This window comes from Aspergillus sydowii, assembly GCF_001890705.1.
Source record: "Aspergillus sydowii CBS 593.65 unplaced genomic scaffold ASPSYscaffold_15, whole genome shotgun sequence".
Lineage (NCBI taxonomy): Eukaryota > Fungi > Ascomycota > Eurotiomycetes > Eurotiales > Aspergillaceae > Aspergillus > Aspergillus sydowii.
Genome location: NW_024467873.1, coordinates 345619 through 364562, shown reverse-complemented (window position 1 = coordinate 364562; position 18944 = coordinate 345619). Strand labels below are relative to the sequence as shown.

At 49.6% G+C, this 18944-nt stretch overlaps 8 protein-coding genes across 8 annotated transcripts; 6 read left to right on the top strand and 2 right to left on the bottom strand.

Annotated features, from left to right (window-relative positions):
• Nucleotides 1-293: 293 nt before the first annotated feature.
• On the top strand, nt 294-4012 carry ASPSYDRAFT_50548 (uncharacterized protein). The gene is made up of 6 exons (XM_040848104.1): nt 294-819; nt 903-2309; nt 2363-2526; nt 2581-2969; nt 3024-3147; nt 3202-4012. Exons 1-6 carry the CDS (start codon nt 574-576, stop codon nt 3968-3970), a joined length of 3099 nt encoding a protein of 1032 aa, XP_040697607.1. The 5' UTR covers nt 294-573; the 3' UTR covers nt 3971-4012.
• A 649-nt stretch (nt 4013-4661) lies between these two features.
• Nucleotides 4662-6483, top strand: ASPSYDRAFT_61776 (T6SS phospholipase effector Tle1-like catalytic domain-containing protein; the record flags this gene model as incomplete). The annotated part of the gene is made up of 3 exons (XM_040850032.1): nt 4662-4766; nt 4837-5760; nt 5791-6483. 3 exons carry the CDS (start codon nt 4662-4664, stop codon nt 6481-6483), a joined length of 1722 nt encoding a protein of 573 aa, XP_040697606.1.
• Nucleotides 6484-6635: 152 nt separating this feature from the next.
• ASPSYDRAFT_161710 (RING-H2 finger protein) lies at nt 6636-7082 on the bottom strand (the record flags this gene model as incomplete). The annotated part of the gene is made up of 1 exon (XM_040843019.1): nt 6636-7082. One exon carries the CDS (start codon nt 7080-7082, stop codon nt 6636-6638), a length of 447 nt encoding a protein of 148 aa, XP_040697605.1.
• Nucleotides 7083-9160: 2078 nt separating this feature from the next.
• On the top strand, nt 9161-10240 carry ASPSYDRAFT_161773 (TauD/TfdA dioxygenase family protein; the record flags this gene model as incomplete). The annotated part of the gene is made up of 3 exons (XM_040843029.1): nt 9161-9304; nt 9360-9569; nt 9635-10240. The coding sequence occupies 3 exons, from the start codon at nt 9161-9163 to the stop codon at nt 10238-10240; spliced, it is 960 nt and encodes a 319-aa protein (XP_040697604.1).
• A 571-nt stretch (nt 10241-10811) lies between these two features.
• On the bottom strand, nt 10812-12254 carry ASPSYDRAFT_1163101 (uncharacterized protein; the record flags this gene model as incomplete). The annotated part of the gene is made up of 4 exons (XM_040840124.1): nt 11931-12254; nt 11820-11868; nt 11543-11743; nt 10812-11510 (listed from the first exon to the last, which is right to left on the bottom strand). Exons 1-4 carry the CDS (start codon nt 12044-12046, stop codon nt 10812-10814), a joined length of 1065 nt encoding a protein of 354 aa, XP_040697603.1. The 5' UTR covers nt 12047-12254.
• ASPSYDRAFT_136625 (aldehyde dehydrogenase family protein) lies at nt 12120-13972 on the top strand (the record flags this gene model as incomplete). Its single annotated transcript, XM_040840769.1, has 3 exons — nt 12120-13160; nt 13225-13628; nt 13689-13972. The coding sequence occupies exons 1-3, from the start codon at nt 12418-12420 to the stop codon at nt 13970-13972; spliced, it is 1431 nt and encodes a 476-aa protein (XP_040697602.1). The 5' UTR covers nt 12120-12417.
• A 164-nt stretch (nt 13973-14136) lies between these two features.
• ASPSYDRAFT_136624 (Zn(II)2Cys6 transcription factor) lies at nt 14137-16590 on the top strand (the record flags this gene model as incomplete). The annotated part of the gene is made up of 6 exons (XM_040840768.1): nt 14137-14210; nt 14261-14737; nt 14803-15102; nt 15156-15253; nt 15310-15940; nt 15997-16590. 6 exons carry the CDS (start codon nt 14137-14139, stop codon nt 16454-16456), a joined length of 2040 nt encoding a protein of 679 aa, XP_040697601.1. The 3' UTR covers nt 16457-16590.
• Nucleotides 16591-16907: 317 nt separating this feature from the next.
• On the top strand, nt 16908-18878 carry ASPSYDRAFT_82114 (uncharacterized protein; the record flags this gene model as incomplete). The annotated part of the gene is made up of 6 exons (XM_040851135.1): nt 16908-16996; nt 17043-17255; nt 17316-17627; nt 17654-17886; nt 17980-18545; nt 18840-18878. 6 exons carry the CDS (start codon nt 16908-16910, stop codon nt 18876-18878), a joined length of 1452 nt encoding a protein of 483 aa, XP_040697600.1.
• Nucleotides 18879-18944: the final 66 nt, after the last annotated feature.

Below are 18944 nucleotides of genomic sequence, written 5' to 3'. Positions count from 1 at the left end.
AACCAAGTCAAAGCAGCATCGCAGGGCTGTAAACTCTGTATCTCAATGGCTACTACAAGTACGAACTTTGCTGCTATGTCAAGGTGAGTTAAGACGTGACATCAATCCGAGTGCCCAGTGACAGCCCCGCGACTGTTCTGGATTGCCATGGAAAAGTCATATGTCGACTAGATCTGTTAATTAACAAGGACCACTACTGCCGTGACATCCGTGGAAGTACCGGAAGCTGCGGTTTGCTCGCCTGCCATAGTTCTGGCAACTGTCGAATACTGGGACAAATACCCTTCTTCCCTCTGACATCAGCGGCTGTGGGCCTCCCACGCCTGGACTCAGCAATCTGGGTAGCCACCACGCGACATTAACGCGCGTTCGATTTGTTTTTTCCATTGCCCGAGGAGAAACTACTCGGTCGTTTGTAACCAAGGCTTCGATGTAAATGACGAAACGACCACTAAAGCCGGTAGTACCCCGGTGCTGCTGCTCTTGATCGAATATCCCACCAACGAACCCGGACTTTTTTTCAGACCCTGAATTGATTACACTGGAATTCCATCTAACGCAAGTTGAAACGCCATGTCGACAGAAACCCATCAAGGGGCCTCCGGCCTCGAGATTCTCAACGAGCCTGACTGGACACAGACGCACAGCCACCGCGTCGGTACTCGAGATCGAGATGCTCGCTTCATTGGGTTTACGAACGCCGGGGATGAGAAGAGCAAGGATCTAGAAGAGATTTCTGAGGAGACTCTTGACCAGCTCCGCGAGAAGGTTAGAAAGGGGGAGCTGGTTACTGTCCGTGATATCATGCAGAAACAGATTGTAGGATTATATCCCAAGTAACGGCCAGAGCAGACGGTTCTGTCGTGCACAACGAAGACTACCTAACTAATCTGTGGTGACAGGACTTTCACTTGGAAAAGCCGCATGTACATCCTAAGTTCTGGCGGTATGTTTTACACACCACGGAAAGCTTCATTAAGCAGGAGCAGCCGTGGCCGATTAATCAGAAAAAGAAGGAAGAAGCAGAGAAGAAAGCAAAGGAGAAAGAGGAGGAGGAAGCCAAACTGAAGGAGGAGGAGGAGAAGCAGAAGAAGAAGAGGAATCAGAAGGAAGGCGGCGGTGACCAGGGCAAGCAGGATGGCCAGAAGAACGAAACCGATGAGAAGGAGGACCAAGGTGATGAAGGAGATAAAGAGGATAAACAGCCCAAACGCTCAACAGAAGAAGAGATGCTGCTGCAGTCGCTGCAACATGAGCAAAAGTACCGAGAATCGATGGGGAAGAACGATGGCCAGGGCCGCTGTCCACTTTACGACGAGACTCGCCCGCAACGCATCGACGAGGCGGACCAGTTCTCTCCTGACAGTTGGATCCCCCGCAGCGACAAATTGATTCGTCTTACAGGCAAACATCCCCTGAACGCGGAGGTGGACCTGACTACGCTTTTTGGTGCCGGGCTCATCACGCCCTCGACATTGCACTACGTTCGAAACCATGCTGCTGTTCCGCACCTGCTCTGGGAAAACCACAAGGTTCATATAACTGCTGGCAAGACTTTGACTTTGGAAATGGATGAGCTCAAGAATCGCTTCAGCAGTATCAATATCCCAATATTCCTTGCCTGTGACGGCAACCGCAGGAAGGAGCTTAACATGGTGAAGAAAACCAAGGGCTTTAACTATACTGCTGCGGCAGGTGGATGCTCATACTGGAAAGGAGTATTACTACGCGATGTCCTACTGGAAGCGGATGTACAGAGCCTTATGGAAAAGGCGTCACACAAACATTACTGGGTCAATTACGAAGGCGCTGATGAACTTAGTGAAGGGAAGTATGCCACATGCATACCCCTTGAATATGCTATGGATGCAAGGAACGATGTGATTCTTGCGTATCAGATGAATGACCATCCAATCCCTCCAGATCACGGTCACCCCGTTCGACTGATGCTTCCTGGATGGGTAGGGGCGCGGTCTGTCAAGTGGCTGACCAAGGTCTGGGTCACTGACTATGAGAACAACAGCCATTACCATATATATGACAACCGGCAGCTTCCCAGTTTTATTACGGATCCTAGTTCCGAGGTTGCGCAGATCATGTACCATCATCCAAGCACCCTATGCAACACACAGATGCTGAACTCTGTAATTGTCCGGCCGATGCAGGGCGAGCGGGTCAACCTGGTCGATGTCAAAAAGGGCAAGATATACCGAGTCCAGGGGTTTGCCTATGGTGGGAACGGAAATGAGGTTGCGCGCGTGGAGATCAGTTTGAATGGCGGGAATGATTGGCTCTACTGTGTCCGGAAGGTAACTTGGATATACCCTATTTACTCTCTTCCCACTGCTCAGTGTCACATTAGTTTCCGGAAGCGCCGATCCGACACGGTAAAAAGTTCTGGACTTGGCTGCATTGGCATGTTGACCTGGACATCAGCAAGCTTATCCGTGCCCAGAGCATACTTGTTCGTGCGGTTGATGAGCATCGGAACACGCAGCCTTCAAAACCTATATGGAATCTGGAAGGGTGAGACTCCGTAGTCCAGTAAGACCTTTTATGGTCCAGCTGATAATCAGACAGGATGATGAACAACTGCTGGTATGAAGTAAAGCCCGAAGTATTTGAGTGCCGGGAGGATGAAGAGGCGTATTTGCTCTTCCGACATCCCGTCGACGCGGGCAATGGCACGAATGGGTGGATGAAACTATCTACCGAGGAACAGATTGAAGATGTTAAACGGAAAGCAGCTGCTCCAGAGAAACAGTTCACCCGGCAGGAGATTGAGAAACACGGTACCGAGGATGACTGTTGGATTGTTGTGGATGGCAACGTATACGACGCAACTAGTGTCTTATCCTGGCACCCTGGTGGTAAAGGGCCGATTATGGCGCATGCTGGTGCTGTGCATATGGACACAACGGATGAGTTTATGAGTATTCATGATAACTACGCTCAGGGCAAGCTGAAGGGTGAGACAAGAATCGTCGATACTCATTGCTCATGGACTGACAACTACTGTATAGAATGCATTATCGGAAAGGTAACTGAAAAAGCAATGGATTATATGAAACGTGTTGCCCATCAACAGAAAGAGGAAGGCCAACAGGCCGGAGAGCAGAACCCTGATATAGCTCTGGACGAGCACAGGTACGGTACCTTCGGAGACTCAAGATGATTTGACAAGGCAGCTAACTCTTGCAGGTGGACTCAAGCCAAATTGATGAAGAAGAAGCGCTTGTCAGACGACACCCAACAGTACACATTCGGGCTGCCTCCCCCAGCCAAGAAACTTGGACTGCAGACAGGCCAGCATGTCCAGGTTGGCTTCCATTTCGAGGATCGGTTAGTGGTGCGGCCATACACGCCAGTCCGGCCTATTTTGGACGAAGAAGACGATGGCACTTTCGATCTGGTCGTCAAAACGTATTTCCCTGATGAAGATCAGCCTGGTGGCACCATGAGCAACATACTTGACTGTCTCCGACAAGGTCAAGAAATCGAAGTCAAGGGGCCCTCCGGCGGAATCCGCTACCTGGGTGATGGTCGTTTTGCTGTTGATGAGAAGCAATACGCATTCGACAACGTCTCTCTGATACTCGGAGGCTCTGGAGTGACTCCTGGATACCAGATCATTGCAAGGATCCTGAAGAACAAGAATGACAAGACAAGGGTCAAGGTCATTGACGCAAACAAGTCGGAAAACGACATTTTGATGAAGAACAAGTTTGCCGACTTTGCCGCGAGTGCGAAAGACCGTTTTGAAATCGTGCATGTGCTGTCACACCCAGGTGAGGATTGGAATGGCCTCAGCGGCCATGTCAACGAGGATATCATTAAGAAACACGCCTTCGAGCCTGGCGACAAGAATGTGGCGTTGCTTTGCGGGCCACCTACCATGATCCAGAAGGCGGCCTTGCCTGCGTTGAAGGACTGGGGCTATGATGAGGACCGCAATTTGTTCGGCTTTTAAATTTTGTATTTATGATGTAGTGTCGAAGTATATACTCTCTTATCATGGTCTCTCATTCCCGTTCAATCCAGTCAAAGGCTGCAGCGCATGGAAACATGAGAACTGCGACAGGCTTGAGAAATCTCATATTAGTTCCTATTAGCCCTAATGTGCAGAAGCGGACAAGACCACCAGGCCCACGATGGGTGAAGCTGGACAAGACGACTAACCACGCTTAGCGGTATAAAAGAAAGTATATATATGGACAAACTGGGCAGTGCGTTAGCTATTATTACCAACACACTGCTACCGCTAGGTTAAATGGTATATCCCGCGGAATTGTTCGCGAGGCTCCAACGGGAAAGCAAATCAAATCAAACAAAATAAAGCTTCTCTGGACAAGCTCAGTGACATCATCCCAGCGTATTGCCGTGGATTCCATTATTTGAGCTGCCGCTCTGGAACAGCCCCCAGCACTCGGCCCTTGATCCCTCCAATCATGCGGTGCAAACGGGCCGGATAGCTCAGTTGGAGCATAAGAAGAGATGGTTCATGGAAGTTGAACATGGAACCAGAAGACACAGACGGTATCCGCAAACTACCTCCGGATATGTCCGCGGACCGCAAACCATGGTTTGTTGCTTTTAGCTAACTGTTAAGATGGTGGAAATGGACCTCTCCAGAAGCACGTAGTGCACTACCTGCGAGCAGCATGGAACAACCCATCGTGGAAAAAAAGTTAGTGCTATGTTTTGACGGCACGGGGTACAGATTGCGTGGAGACGAGTCAGACAGCAATATCCTGAAGATCTTCCGAGTGAGTCCTTTTATAACCCTGTCTGACTGCCATATCCCGAGGAACAAATTTTAATTATCTGCATGATAAGATGCTTGATCGGAAGCACCCAGATCAGTATAACTATTACCAGCCTGGATTCGGCACATACACCAGCTCAACATGGCTAACCCACCACGGCGAGACCAACAAACTAAAGTCAGCGTATCTCAAAGCAAAAGACTCCGCCATAGGATCTAGTTTCCGGCAACATGTCCTGGCCGGATACGAGTTCCTCATTCACCATTATACCTGTGGAGATAGGATATACCTATTCGGCTTCAGTCGCGGTGCGTATGTAGCGTGTTTCCTTGCCGAGATGATAGACCATGTCGGCGTCTTGGAACCTGGAAATGAGGAGCTCGCCCGATTTGCGTGGAAGGCCTTTGCTAAGTGGCAGAAACTCCGCAATCTCAAAGACGTGGATGAGTGTGAGCAAGACAAGGCCTATGAATTTTTGCAGTCTTTCCGGGAGACCTTCACTCGTCCGATCACGCAGATCTCGTTTCTAGGCTTGTTTGATACTATAAACAGCGTCCCAGCGCTTGAAAACACATTCATGCGGCGCAAAAGATTTCCGTTCGCTGCCCACACCACTGCAAAGACCATCCGACATGCTGTGAGTATTGACGAGCGCCGCTCTAAATTCAGACATGTTTTGATCTCCAGGACTAAACCCACTGCGCCGTCTCACCGATTTCGATTGCGCCAACGACTGGACAGGCATCATGTGCATCTTCCTCGTCAACGTGGGATCCATCTCCGGTGGCCTGAGAGAGTGCCGTCCACACCTATCGGTGCGCAAGAAGACCGCGAAACAATAAAACAGCCCTATCGTTCTACAACCCAGCCGGAGCGGCATATAGTAAATTGTAGAAATCGGAGCACCCAGACACATACTGAGCCTTGTGATGCGTCCAATGTGTCCGATGACAGTCGCGAGACCGGCACATCTGAGGCTCAGACGAGCGAGAGAGTAGGGCGTTGCAATGGGGACAATGCTGAGCAAGATATTAAGGAAGTATGGTTTGCCGGCTCCCACGCCGATATTGGGGGAGGATGGAATTTCGACAAGAACGAGTATTGCGTCTTGAGTCATATACCGTTGGTATGGATGGTACAGGAAGCACAGAGCGCAGGCCTAAGATTCGATCTGGAAAAGCTCAAACAGTTCAATTGTTACGATAATGCAGAGGATTCCGACAGAATCCCTCTTTCAGAAACCTGTACTGGGGCTTACCACTCCCCAAACACGAAAAGCAGAGGCGGAAACATCGACCCAGGAACCACATTCACTTCCGCGCTTCTCGAAGCAAGTACGCACGCCCCAATTCACGACTGTCTCCAGCACGGCAAAGGTCTCCCTTTAGGGCTGGTTTTCTGCTGGAGACTTGCTGAATACGCGCCGTTTCGGAGGATGGCCATGGTAGACGATGGAGACTGGAAGCCGATTCGCTGGCCGCCACCTGCTGGGGAAGCACGAGATATTCCGGAAGACGCTGAAATTCATAACTCGGTCATTCGTCGAATGAAAGCTGATGATAAGTATCTTCCAAGTAACCTCATGAAACTTGCGAGGAGAAATGGCCAGACGGAGGGGATTGGAGGGTGGGAGATAGCAGGACATACGGGCTCTTTAGTGCGAGAGACATATCGTTGCGCGCGACCTGAGAGAACCCCTGACAATGCAAATTATTGAATCATGCATATCCAACTAGATACAAACATTCGGAGAAGACTTGCATGCGATTTGTATGGCATACAAGCGCCGCTATTTGGAGAAGAATATCAGGAGTGTACTAATATGTTGTTGACAGCTGTATGTATAATCGACAGTAGACAAAAGACCATTTACAGCGGTTTGTTTCCATTAATCCGATTACCATCCCCTGCCCTGAAACTTGATAAAACAACATCGCTACGACACATCGGACACGTACTCGACCTGTTCAATAACCACGGATCCACACATCCCGGATGAAATTGATGAGAGCACGGCAACATCCTCAAATCCTCTCCGTCGGCAAAGGTCTCGGTGCATATTGGACATCCCGGACCGTGGTGGTCCTTACCAAGCGATGGGAGTGTAGTTGGAGCTTCTCCAGTGTCCCTCCTCTGCAGGCCGACCAGATTACCCGCCTCAACATCCGCTGCACCATCGGAGCTGGATGGTGTCGTGAACTTGACGAGGGGTATTGTCACTAATAACTCCTTTGTGATCTCTGAGACACGGCTTTTCCGGGTTTGGGGAATTTCGTTCACAGGAATAGATCGGTGCCGACAGCGAAAAGCCTTCATGGCGATGATAATCACCACCAGAACGGAGACAGCTATAATGGGGATGCCGTATGCGAGCCATGTTTCTGAGTTGTTGGCGTTGCTTTGAGTGGAATGGTCTAATGAGTTCATGGCTGGGCTTGTTGATACCTTGTCAGCATAGCTATGATGTTATAAACTTTTGGTTGCATTGCGTGCAAGGCAAACATCCATTCTCCGAATTTCAGAATTTCGGGGATGAAGCTTCGCCTAAGCCGCGATATTTAGTATATGTTGTCACTCCTGTCGTCGCATGACTTTCTGAAAAACATTAATTTATAGTCATCTGGATGCCAATCATTGTGCTGCTGATCATCGCTACTTCATTGTGAGACGCGTAAGCAGATTGTTGCAGTCCGTGGAGACCCAAAGCAGAGGATTCCATAACTCCGCGGTCCGAACTAAAAGCAACAAAAGGTGGCACTGGCAACGGTGATTGGCTGACAGTTAGGCGTCCCTATAGTGGAGACAGCACAGCCCTAGTTAACTTAGATCAAGATCATGATAAGAATCCAACGATGAGCACTACGATTACACATAAATCAAAAGCAGTGTAATAAGGGATTGATACAAGCGGCTTCTCTATTACAAATGAGTTGAAACCAGAAAACCGCCCGGGTTTTAGGCAAGACTTAAAGGTCCACAGTCAGGGGAACAGCAAGGGCGGCCTACGTTTGAGGCAAATATATCATCATGTGTAAGATGATGGCCTTGCGACTCGATTAAGTTCAATCTCATAACCGCATTTCGAGCGAAGAGTAGCCTGAAACTTCTGCAAGCACAAGCTGTTTAACAGCTCTTCCGCTGCATAGTCACATATTGAAGGCGCCGGATAGCTTGTGGCTCTTTATCAACTAGTTCCTGTTGGTAATATACTGAAAAATAGGGCAATACATCCTTTTGCTGTCCACCAAATCAATAAGCTTCTCGAGTTTATCAAACGTATTTCTAACCTCGATAAAGGAGAGGCGAGTCAAGGCTTCCATTCTCTTGGATGTGTACAAAATCCATCATTGGAACAGGATCCTAGAGGTCGATGATAGCTGTCTGTATACCCAGGCATATATGACAGATACCGGGTAATAGTGACATATTTGAAACAATGCACCAGACCCTCCGAGTTACTAGCAAGGTCCACTCATGTCCGTCATTGAGGCACCGTACGGCAAGTGTATAGATTGAATCTTCTGTGAGATTGGATATTCGACAGTTCCATGGGGTATGAAGGTGGCCAACAAGAGAAGGATCTTCATTTCGGGCTCGTTGAATTTGAGGGTCCTGTACGTAAGGTTCAGCTCCCCAGAACTCTTCGATACCGGATGTTTAGGTGTTACCCACAAGGGGGGTAATGTCCGCCATCTTTCTGCAAGTCTCACCACAGCCTATCTTTGATAACAGCAAGATATAAGATATTACCAATCCCAAGGTGGCTAATAGCTTTTAATGGCTTTCTGGACGTTAGGCACGTATAACAATCGGCCAAGATCAATTTTGAATACTTGGAGGTTAGCAGATATTTCCCTTTAAAAGCGCAAGCCTCTGGTAAAGGCAAAGAAGATTCTCAAGGTTTCTGTCCAGCCATATCGGTTTCGGGCGGCTTAAGCTGGCTGTAGATTAATCTAATCATGCGTAAGCCATCGTCCCGCAAAAGTTCTACTGACCAAGATACCGGACTTGTGCAGGATTCCACGAGCTACGTCATGAGAATTTGAGGACGAAAGTACCACTATGGGCTGTCCTTCTATGCTACGAAAAGTTGCCACATTGTTCCAGATGGGTGCGGATGGGTGCAGGTGAATGTAGGTGGGTATAGGTGGGTATAGATGGCAATAGTTTCGGGAGCCAACCCAGCACAGACCACTTCACGGCAATTGAATAATAACAAAGAGCGGAGACAAAGACACGGCAAAAGATGGAGCTTAGCGGGAGCTGTACTGAGAGAAATTCTATCAGAGTGGCTATGATATATTAAGAGACCTCTCTCTCTCAAGCCCAATTGATATCCAGGAACAAACTACAGAGTCTGTACGATTGAGTTGCTTCTGAAAGATTTACCCAAGATGAGAGCCACTGCCGAAATTCCGTTCTCTCATATCTCGGCCAAACCACTGCACCCAACTTTTGGTGCTGAAATCAGTGGTGTGGATTTCTCATCCCCTGTGAGTGAGAAAGTGTTCGAAGAGATACACAAAGCTATAACAAAGGTACAATTTCCGCTCTCAATATACTTGTCTTTTGCTAAGGACCTGCCACAAACAGTACGGGGTTCTTGTCTTCCGCAGCACAGGGCTCACGGACGAGGGTCATATTGCCTTCTCTCGGAAGTTTGGGGAACTGGACGATGTGACGCCATACATTAGCGCTGGTCGGAAAAACCGTCTCAGATACCCTGAACTTTTCGACGTTAGCAATGTCGAGGCCGATGGTTCAATCCTTGACCCTGCCAGTGCACGAGGCCAAGCGAACAAGGTATTTCAGCCATTCCCCACGCATCCATCCCTTAAGGCATCATGCTAACGGAATCGGAACTCAAGGGAAATGATATCTTCCATGTGGACTCAAGCTTCAACCCACGTCGCGCTGGGTATTCATTGCTGCTAGCGCACGAGCTGCCACCGAGTGGCATGGGTGGCCATACTGCCTTTGCAGACACAAGGTCAGCATTCGATGACCTCTCCTTGGACCTTAGGAAAAGACTACTGGATAATGACTATGTGGCTTGCCACTCCATTATTCACTCTCGTAAGTTGGCGGCCCCTGAAGCCTTTGCTGGCCTCAACCCGCTAGACTATCCCATGGGCCGGCATAAACTGGTGCAGCGCCATGAAGCCTCAGGGCGCATGAACTTGTATATTGCGGCCCATGTGCACCATATTGAGGGTCTTTCACCGGAGGAGTCGCGATCATTGTTTACTCAGCTTTTCGAACATGCCACTCGTGACAGCAATACCGTGGAGATCGAATGGCAGGGACCAGGCGATCTAGTTGTTTGGGATAATACCTGCACTATGCACCGCGCTGTTGGAGGGCCCTTTCTTCGCAAATACAAGAGAGACATGAGGCGGACAACCGTCCATGATTCCAGCTCGACAGCCTGGGGTTTAAATGAACACACTGATATTCGGCAAGGCTTGCCTTGAATAAAACAATGTCTGCGCTGTGTGGAATGGTATTTTTTTATTGGCATGATCATCTATACTCAGACTTGTCAGATTTGATTCGTTCTACTTTCCTGGCACCCACTCGTTACTCGAANAGCTTCGTATGTCAGATTAAATTCCAGAATACAGATGAGATTTTCTTGCCACTCCAGAATGCTCAAGTTCTCTTAGACTCATAATCAGTAGATTGTCAATGGAGGTAGAAATATATTTTGAAGTATCGTCACTATATCCCCGTCCATGAGAAAATGCCATCGAACTACACTATCAGTGTTGTAGGTAAAAGAACTGCATGATCCCTCTTTGGACATAGTAACATAGTCATGCTAGCAATTAGCGAGGACTTCCTGTGTGAGCCGATATTCACAGCTTCGCTGGCGGTGCAAATGGTCGTATCTGGTATCTTGATGACATTAGTGAATGCCAAAAAGATGACGATAACGGGGATTGAAGAACAGTAATGGGCTCTCTATGGCCAAGAACCTGTGCTATCTACTTGTTATACAAGTTATTTAGACACGACATCTGTGCTATAGCAGAGTAAAATTTACTAAGTAGATGATTGGAGGTCTATGACGACCCTACCTTGCAACGTGCCTCCCTCCATCCCTTCGAAGACCAGATTGATATTATTTAGCTTTTCGAGACGAATGGGAGTAGTGACCACTCGCTTCGCCATAGCTAGTGTCTCCATTGCCTCCCTACGATTGCCCACGTTGCTTCCCACGATGGCCAACTGCTTGCCGACCATCAGATGAGGATAGCAATTCGCAATTGGCTTCGCGTCGCCAGGGACCCCAACACAAACCAGCGTGCCATTGAATTTCAAATAGGAGAGAGCATCGGAATATGCAGCGTTACTGGCACTGCATATTATGGCAGCAGCAGCTCCAGAACCTCCAGTGATGGCTCGCACTTCTTCATCTATGCTCCCATCGCTTCCGTCACCCGCACTATAACGGGTGACATCGATGAAGGCTTCAGCACCACATTCTCTGACAAAGGCCTCTTTGGGTCCCATATCTAGGCCAATTATTCGAAACCCCATTCCTCTACCCCCAAGTTGCACTCCCAGATGGCCAAACCCACCCCCAGCCCCAGCAATGACCACCCAGTCCCCCGGCTGAGCTCTGCTCTTCTTCAGCGCCGAGTAAACAGTCACCCCGCCACAAAGCAGTGGTGCAGCAACCTCACTTGCCAGCCCGTCCGGAATCAGAGTCACATATCGAGCGGGGGCCAGGACATATTCCTGGAACGTGCCGGCCACGTATAGCCGGAAACCTGCGAGTTCTCGCAAAGTCCATCAGCACCAGCCAGGCATGGCATACAGTTACCGCAAGCAGACGCAATCCACTTAATGCCGACACGGTCGCCGACATGGATATTTGCGTCGTCGCATGATGGACCGAGCTGGGCTACGACGCCTACGCCCTCGTGGCCACCGACCTGCCCGCTTTTAACGGGCTCTGGGAGCCAACTCCACTAATGGCGCGATAAGTGTCAGACAGAACAAAGAGCCGACGCCAATTTCTCTGCAGTTGGTAGATAGAGTGCTTACCTTGTTTTTCATGAGGCTGAGGTCGGAGTGGCATATTCCGGAATGAGTACTGAGAGGGATTGTAGGGTTAGTGTGGGAAATACCGCAGCAGCAGCGAGGAGAACGACCTACATCTTGACTAGGATTTGGCCGGGACTGGGCGCTGGCGTAGCTAACTCGGTGATACGAGTGGAAATATGGCCTGGTTTGTCGTATACAACCGCTTTGTGCGTTTTTGGAATCTCCATGGTAAGGCAATTTGATCTGGCAAGGGGAGTTTGCGAGGCAGAGTAGCAGTAGCAGTAGTAGTAGCAATGGTTTCAGGTATAAAAGGCTGATATTCTATATTTATGGACTCGATGAAATTCCGACAATCCCTTAATACTTGCTTGGTCACGGTTCCATCTACAGCCGTCGATACATGACTATAGCCATTGTACCATCTGCAACCGTGTTCCACCGGCTATAGATGCGCGACAACCGCTATCATAGTATACATGTCTGATATGGATAAATCGCGGATAGGCTATCCTTTTCTTTTGGTATCTCCATATCTCAGTGCATCGAAAGACAGCAACCTCAATGCAGGCCTTTGAGAATTCCGTCGCGGTGTTACAAAATGGCAGCATCCGGGTTGAACTTTTCCACTTTTCACAATATCGTCAATGGCGAGCCTCGCGGCTCTCATAACATAACCTTCGGTATCGATCCTTCTACAGAGTGCAGGCTATGGGACGTTCCAGTGGCGACGGCGCAAGATGTAGAGGATGCAGTGAGGTCTGCTAACAACGCTTTCAAGGTCTGGTCCACGACGCCCTTACCGCAGAGAGTGGCCAAGATAGCTCAGTGGAGGCAACTCTATGAATATTATGTCGAGGACTTCACCAAGCTGCTCATGGCCGAGTGTGGGAAGCCGCGCTTTGTAGCGGCCGGCGAAGCCAACGAAGTACTCGGCCTATTCGACCACAATCAACAACTTCATATCCCCGAGGAACGCATTAAGGACAATACGCGCATTATCATCACACACCATGTCCCAGTCGGTGTTGTCGCTGCCGTATGCCCGTGGAACTTCCCCTTGGTGTTGTCCGTGGGGAAGATCCTGCCCGCGTTATTGACGGGATGCTCGATCATCGTCAAACCATCCCCGTTTACGCCTTACTCGGCGTTGAAGATGGTTGAGCTGGCCCAACAAGTATTTCCTCCCGGTGTCGTCCAAGCTATTGGTGGTGATGACTCTATCGGCCCGGCACTCGTCACTCACCCCAATGTCCACAAGATTAGCTTCACCGGTTCCAGTACTACAGGGAAGAGAATCATGGCCTCGGCGGTCTCAACACTCAAAAGAGTGACCTTGGAGTTGTAAGTATACAGTCCCAACGGCAGGCTACCCAGTGCTCGGTACTAAATAACGCAATCTCTATAGAGGTGGTAATGACCCGGCGATTATCTTCCCCGACGTGGACGTTGAGAGAACAGCTTCTGAGGTGGTACAGGGCTGTTTTATGTTCTCCGGCCAGGTGTGTGTCGCAACGAAGAGAGTCCACGTGCATGAGTCCATTTACGCACCATTCCTAAAGGCCATGGTGGACGCGGCCTGCCGGATCAACGTGGGAAAGCCTGACGATCCGAGTACTACGATGGGCCCGATGCAGAACAAGATGCAGTATGACAAGGTCAGAGAGTTGGTGGCCGACTGCAAAGCCCAAGGTTACTGGTTTGCGCTCTCGCCGCGTCCACTTAGTACCCTCGGTGCAGGCTACTACCTCTCCCCATGCATTGTCGACAACCCGCCTCCAACAGCTCGCCTTGTGGTTGAAGAGCAGTTTGGTTCGTGAAGCGCCATAAGCGGTGGTTAGCTGGTACTGCGACTAACGTTGTTTCATGCAGGTCCAATTGTGCCGGTCCTCAAATGGTCGGATGAAGCAGACGTCATCGCTCGCGCCAATGGAACCCCATCGGGCCTTGGAGCGTCCGTATGGACTGCCGATACCTCTCGCGCTGAGAGGGTAGGCAGGCAAATGCAGGCCGGCAGCGTCTTCCTGAACTCGTGGGCCAAGACGACGCCCCGTGCGATGCTTTCCGGGCACAAGGAGAGTGGGATTGGGGGTGAGTGGGGGTCCACGGGGATGCTTGAATACTGCAACACGCAAGTCGTGCATACCTTCAAATGATTGGCTGGTCTCAATTGGAATCCGTCTATTGCCGCCTCGTTCCTTTCTACCTTGCTTAGTTTAGTGTCTATTTCCGCGGTCAGACCCCAAATGCGGAGACTACTGCCAGTATAAATTCTGCTTCCTCGAATATCAAACACGGTCAATCCCCGCCTACATCTGCAATGACTCGTAGTCGAAATCTTCGTCTTTACCGCGCGTGCCAACGGTGTCGCCAGCGGAAGCTCAAATGTGATCCGTGAGTTGCGTGGCGTCACACTTTTTGTTCCCTTTCTAAGCGAGTCTTAGAACGACATTCCCGGACGGAACACGGTCCTCGTGTCGGCAGTGCTTTCGCACTGGCGATGAGTGTATACTCGCTGGATCACGCCGGGGAGGAGACTTCTCAAGGTTTCGGCGTCCGCGACATGGGAGCTCTACGCCAATTGTCAAACTCGACACAACCCATGAACCGACGGCGCAGGCTGGATATCACGAGAAAGAAGCAGAGGATCCCATCTACGCCGAGCTGACGAACCCTGGTGATGCTCTTCAAATCCTTGCTCGACTGGCAGCAAACGACCACCGTCGGCAGCCGAACGCCCCGGCGGCGTTCGCGGGCAGCAGCGGCCTTGCCTTGCGGCGAGGATATTCGGAGGCTGCACTGTCGACTGACAGTATGACGGGACGCGTGAGACCGCCCATGCCCCAAACAACTTTGTCTGCTATGGAATTACTGGTAATTGGTGTGTTGGGGGCGGACCTGGTGGGTCAGCTGCTGCATCGGTATGAAGCGCCTCCTGATACCTAAATACTGGATGACTGCTGACTGCTGACTGCTGACTATCTAGCTACGCGATAAACTATCACACATTCTGTCCTCTTGTCCCGAAACGCCTCCTGAGTGCAAAGGATGTGCGAAAGCTAGCCGTTGATGAGCCATTCCTTTTGGTAGTTATCTTGACGATCGCATCAAAATATGAGGCGGTATACCAGGACACTCATAGACATTGCTGTCAGTACCTGAAACAGCATTTACTAGATATCCTAATAGCTGCCCCATCTACATTGAATGTCGGCTCGGTCGAGGGCCTCCTCTTGCTTGCCGAGTGGGTCCCTCACTTACAGATGGGCGGCCATTCCAGGGGAATGTGAGTGCAGTCGAAGATAATATGGCCTGGTCACTGATCGGCCAAGCCGTGAGACACTCCTACCTCCTGCGCCTGGACAAGGCTTCATTTCGGGAGGCTTCAATTGGAGAGCCGCAAGAGCTGGAGAATCGAAAGCGCTTGGCATGGATATGTAATGTCCCGTGAGCCCTATCGATGTGTTTGATGGCGAACTAACAAACGTGTTAGTTGTCTATATTGCCGACCGCCAGATCTCTGTCCGTATGGGACAGTCCTTCTGGTCTAGAGGGCCCTCCCTCTCGACTCACTTTACGGCCAAGGACTTTCCGAGTCTGTGCCTTAGCGCAGATGCGGAACATAACTACGCATCGGTCCTACAGGCGAGCATAGAGCTCACTCAGCTACTTCATAATGTGCATGATATCCTGTACTCGTCTAAAGAGCGACAACTGCAGATGGTCCGGCGAGGGGACTACAACCGCTATCTAGATGACTTTCGGTGCTCCCTGTCGGCATGGCAAGGCCGGTGGGGGGATCTAAAGGCATCTCCCCAGCTAAGTTCGACTTTGCGCATTGTCAAGGAATACATTCGCTTGTATGTCAATGCCTTTGCCTTTCAGTCGATTCTTTCAAGGGCAGTCCGCGAGAACCACCCTGTCTCCGGCGGAACTATATCAGAAGCAGGAACCACCACCCTGGACCCCAAGTATTCTCTCTCTCTCTTTCCACAAGGCATTACCTCGACTCCAGAGGGTGCATACGTTCTTGAAGCGTTGGATGCGTCCCGAGAGATTCTAATTGTCACTAGCCAAGCCAATCCTGAATTCCATCTTCGTTACATGCCATTCCGCTTCTATGTGTATGTATATCCTTTCATTAAAAAGCGGTCGAACTGCTCAGCTGATCCCGATATAGATATACTGTGTACTCCGCCGTGTTCCTATACAAAGCGCAGGTATTCGGGGCCCTAGGACACGCCGAAAAGATCGAGGTAGCTTCGATCGTGGAGGAATATATTAGGGTCCTCGAACGGGCTGCTACAAACGATTGCCACGTTGCTAGCCGGTTCGCCAGCCTGCTAAAACGAATGTGGATGTCTGATACCGGCAGGAAATATTCATCACCGACGAGGATGGCATCCCCCGAGCTTGGGTCAGGGGAGATGAATATCCTACCAGGTCACTGCGAATGTCTCCAGGATGTCAGCAACATCATCGATCGCCAAACTCGTCATCCAGATGCTGCATTTGGAACGGGGTCTCCCGAGCCTGCAAATATTGAAACCCCGGAATTCAATTTATTCTTTCCCGAGTTTTCGAGTTTGGAGTCCGAGCTGGTCGGCCTCGGTATGGGTGCGTTGGACTTCCCATTATGAGAAGTCATATAAGTTATACATGTACTATAGAGTATGACTATGTAAATGGTTTCGAACGTTGGCAAACGCAGCGGCTGAGGGTCAGCCCTGATGTCAAAGCAGCAACAACTTAAAATAGCAAGTTAGAATTATTTTGGGTCAAAATGTAGGATAAGGTATCCTAGTGTAAAAGCACAAAGCAAGCAGATGCTTGTGGGCGGGCGAGCTGCGAACAGCGGTTATAGATGGACGCAGCTGCCGATGCGGGGAAGCTTAAATTCGGACCTGGGGTCAAGATATGGAGACTTATGAAAGCAAATTTAACTGCGGGGATGGGAATGGCCTAAGACGGTTCTAGATGGCTAGAGATGGATGGGGCTGACTATGACAACCCCTATATCAGTCCCCCAAGACGTATGACTGCTACCGTGCTTTTCTCTTTCAATTATCTGACTGTCGCTCTGCTACTACAATGATGATAACCAATATCTATGCCATCACGGCTATCGCTGTGATTGGGGGATCGCTATTTGACTTCGATCTGTCTTCGATGTCTGCCATGTGAGTCGGCTTTCGGGGGAACGCACGCGCATTCTAATCAATAAAGCCTTCCCACACCTCAGTATAGATGCTATTTCAATCAAGGCCCTAACGGGCCGTCCATCAACGGTGCAGCCCACTGTTCAGGGCCAGACCCCACGGTGCAGGGTGGTATCACGGCCTCCATGTCTGGAGGGTCTTTCGTCGGCGCATTGATCTCAGGGTTCGTGACTGATATACTAGGCCGGAAATACGCGATTCAGATGGGATCTATTATATGGTTTGCCCCTACATACTCTGACCAAACTGAACACAGCTGACATTATATACCACCAACCAGGATTATCGGAAGTATCCTTTGTTGTGCCTCCCAGAACATTGCTATGTTGATAGTCGGCCGATTCCTCAACGGGCTATGCGTGGGAATATGTTCTGCGCAAGTTCCTGTGTATGTTGGAGAACTCGCACCTCCCCACCTGAGGGGTCTGGTGATGGGTGCTCAGCAGTGGGCCATCACCTGGGGTGTTTTGATCATGTTTTACCTTTCCTACGGATCTTCCTTCCTCCCTGGGACTATAGCCTTCAGACTACCTTGGGGCCTTCAGATGATACCCGCAGTGATCCTCTTCTTTGGGCTGTTCTTTACGCCTGAGTCTCCGCGCTGGTTGGCAAAGAGAGATCGCTGGATGAATGCACGCAAATCATATCATCGATCCATGCGAAGAATAACCTCGAGGACGAGTTTATCCAGCTGGAGATTCAACAGCTTAAAGACGCCTGTGAGTTGGAGCGTAGCAAGACTGACAACACTTACTTGGATCTTTTCCAGCCACATATGATTTGGCGCACACACATCGTGGTCTTTGTCCAAATATGGTGCCAGCTCACTGGGATAAATGCGATCCTATACTGTAAGCTTCACCATGCCCCTTTTCTTTTTCTTCGGTGTGTTTGATCTCCCACTAAAAACCTCAAATACATCACCTATATATTTGGAATGGCAGGTTTAAGTGGGAGTTCCAACTTGGTAGCTTCATCAATCAGCTCTGTGATCAACGTGGTTATGACTATCCCTGCGCTCATATTCTTGGATCGAATCGGACGTCGCCCATTCTTGATAGCAGGTAGTATCTCTCTGACAATCTGGTGGACCATATGCACTGGTTTAATGGGCTGGTATGGCAACCCGGCTCCCCCCGGCGGACTAGACCATATCCGCGAACAGAGCTGGGTAATCACAGGGGCCCCGGCGAAAGTTGTCATTGCTTGTTCATATCTTATCGTGGCCTCGTTTGCCCCAACCTGGGGCCCTATCGAGTGGGTGTATCCGTCGGAACTCTTCCCCCTGCGTCTTCGCGGCAAGGCTGCTGCCTTGTCCACGGCCAGTAATTGGGCTGTCAATTTCGCTCTCAGCTATTTTGTCCCGAGCGCTTTTGTTAACATCACCTGGAAGACGTATCTTATTTTTGCTGTCTTTTGCTTTGCTATGACCGTTCATGTTGTTTTTGTTTTCCCCGAGACTTCGCGGAGGACATTGGAGGAAGTGGAGGATGCCTTTAAGGGCGTCAAGGTTGCATGGAGGATGGGAATTACCGAAATTAAGGATGCAGAGAGAGCCATAGATTGTAGCTCAGACCAGGAAAAACTGGACTCTGGCCAGGCTGTACATATTCAGTGAAGGTATTTAACCACACCCACCAACCGCAACATCAGAATACTCACCGAACACGCCTGCAATGCATATCAAATAATACTTTGAGAATTGAAAACCCCTGGTCTGTCAAAAGCCATTATATCAAAGAATTAAAACATAATAGGACCCAACATTTAATTTATAAAGAATATATATATATAACTACTATAGAGTACTAGTTATTTTATAAAATTTCTAGCTTACAGGTAATTATCTAAATATCTAATACCACTAATACTATTACTACTACTAGTAGTAGCAGTAAAAGATCTAACT

Bases quoted from the DNA above. Each gene is read 5' to 3' on its own strand.
- ASPSYDRAFT_50548 (XM_040848104.1), top strand. From the start codon at position 574: ATGTCGACAGAAACCCATCAAGGGGCCTCCGGCCTCGAGATTCTCAAC. The intron at 820-902 runs GTAGGATTATAT...CTGTGGTGACAG, and splicing joins ATATCATGCAGAAACAGATT to GACTTTCACTTGGAAAAGCC. The intron at 2,310-2,362 runs GTAACTTGGATA...GTGTCACATTAG, and splicing joins GGCTCTACTGTGTCCGGAAG to TTTCCGGAAGCGCCGATCCG.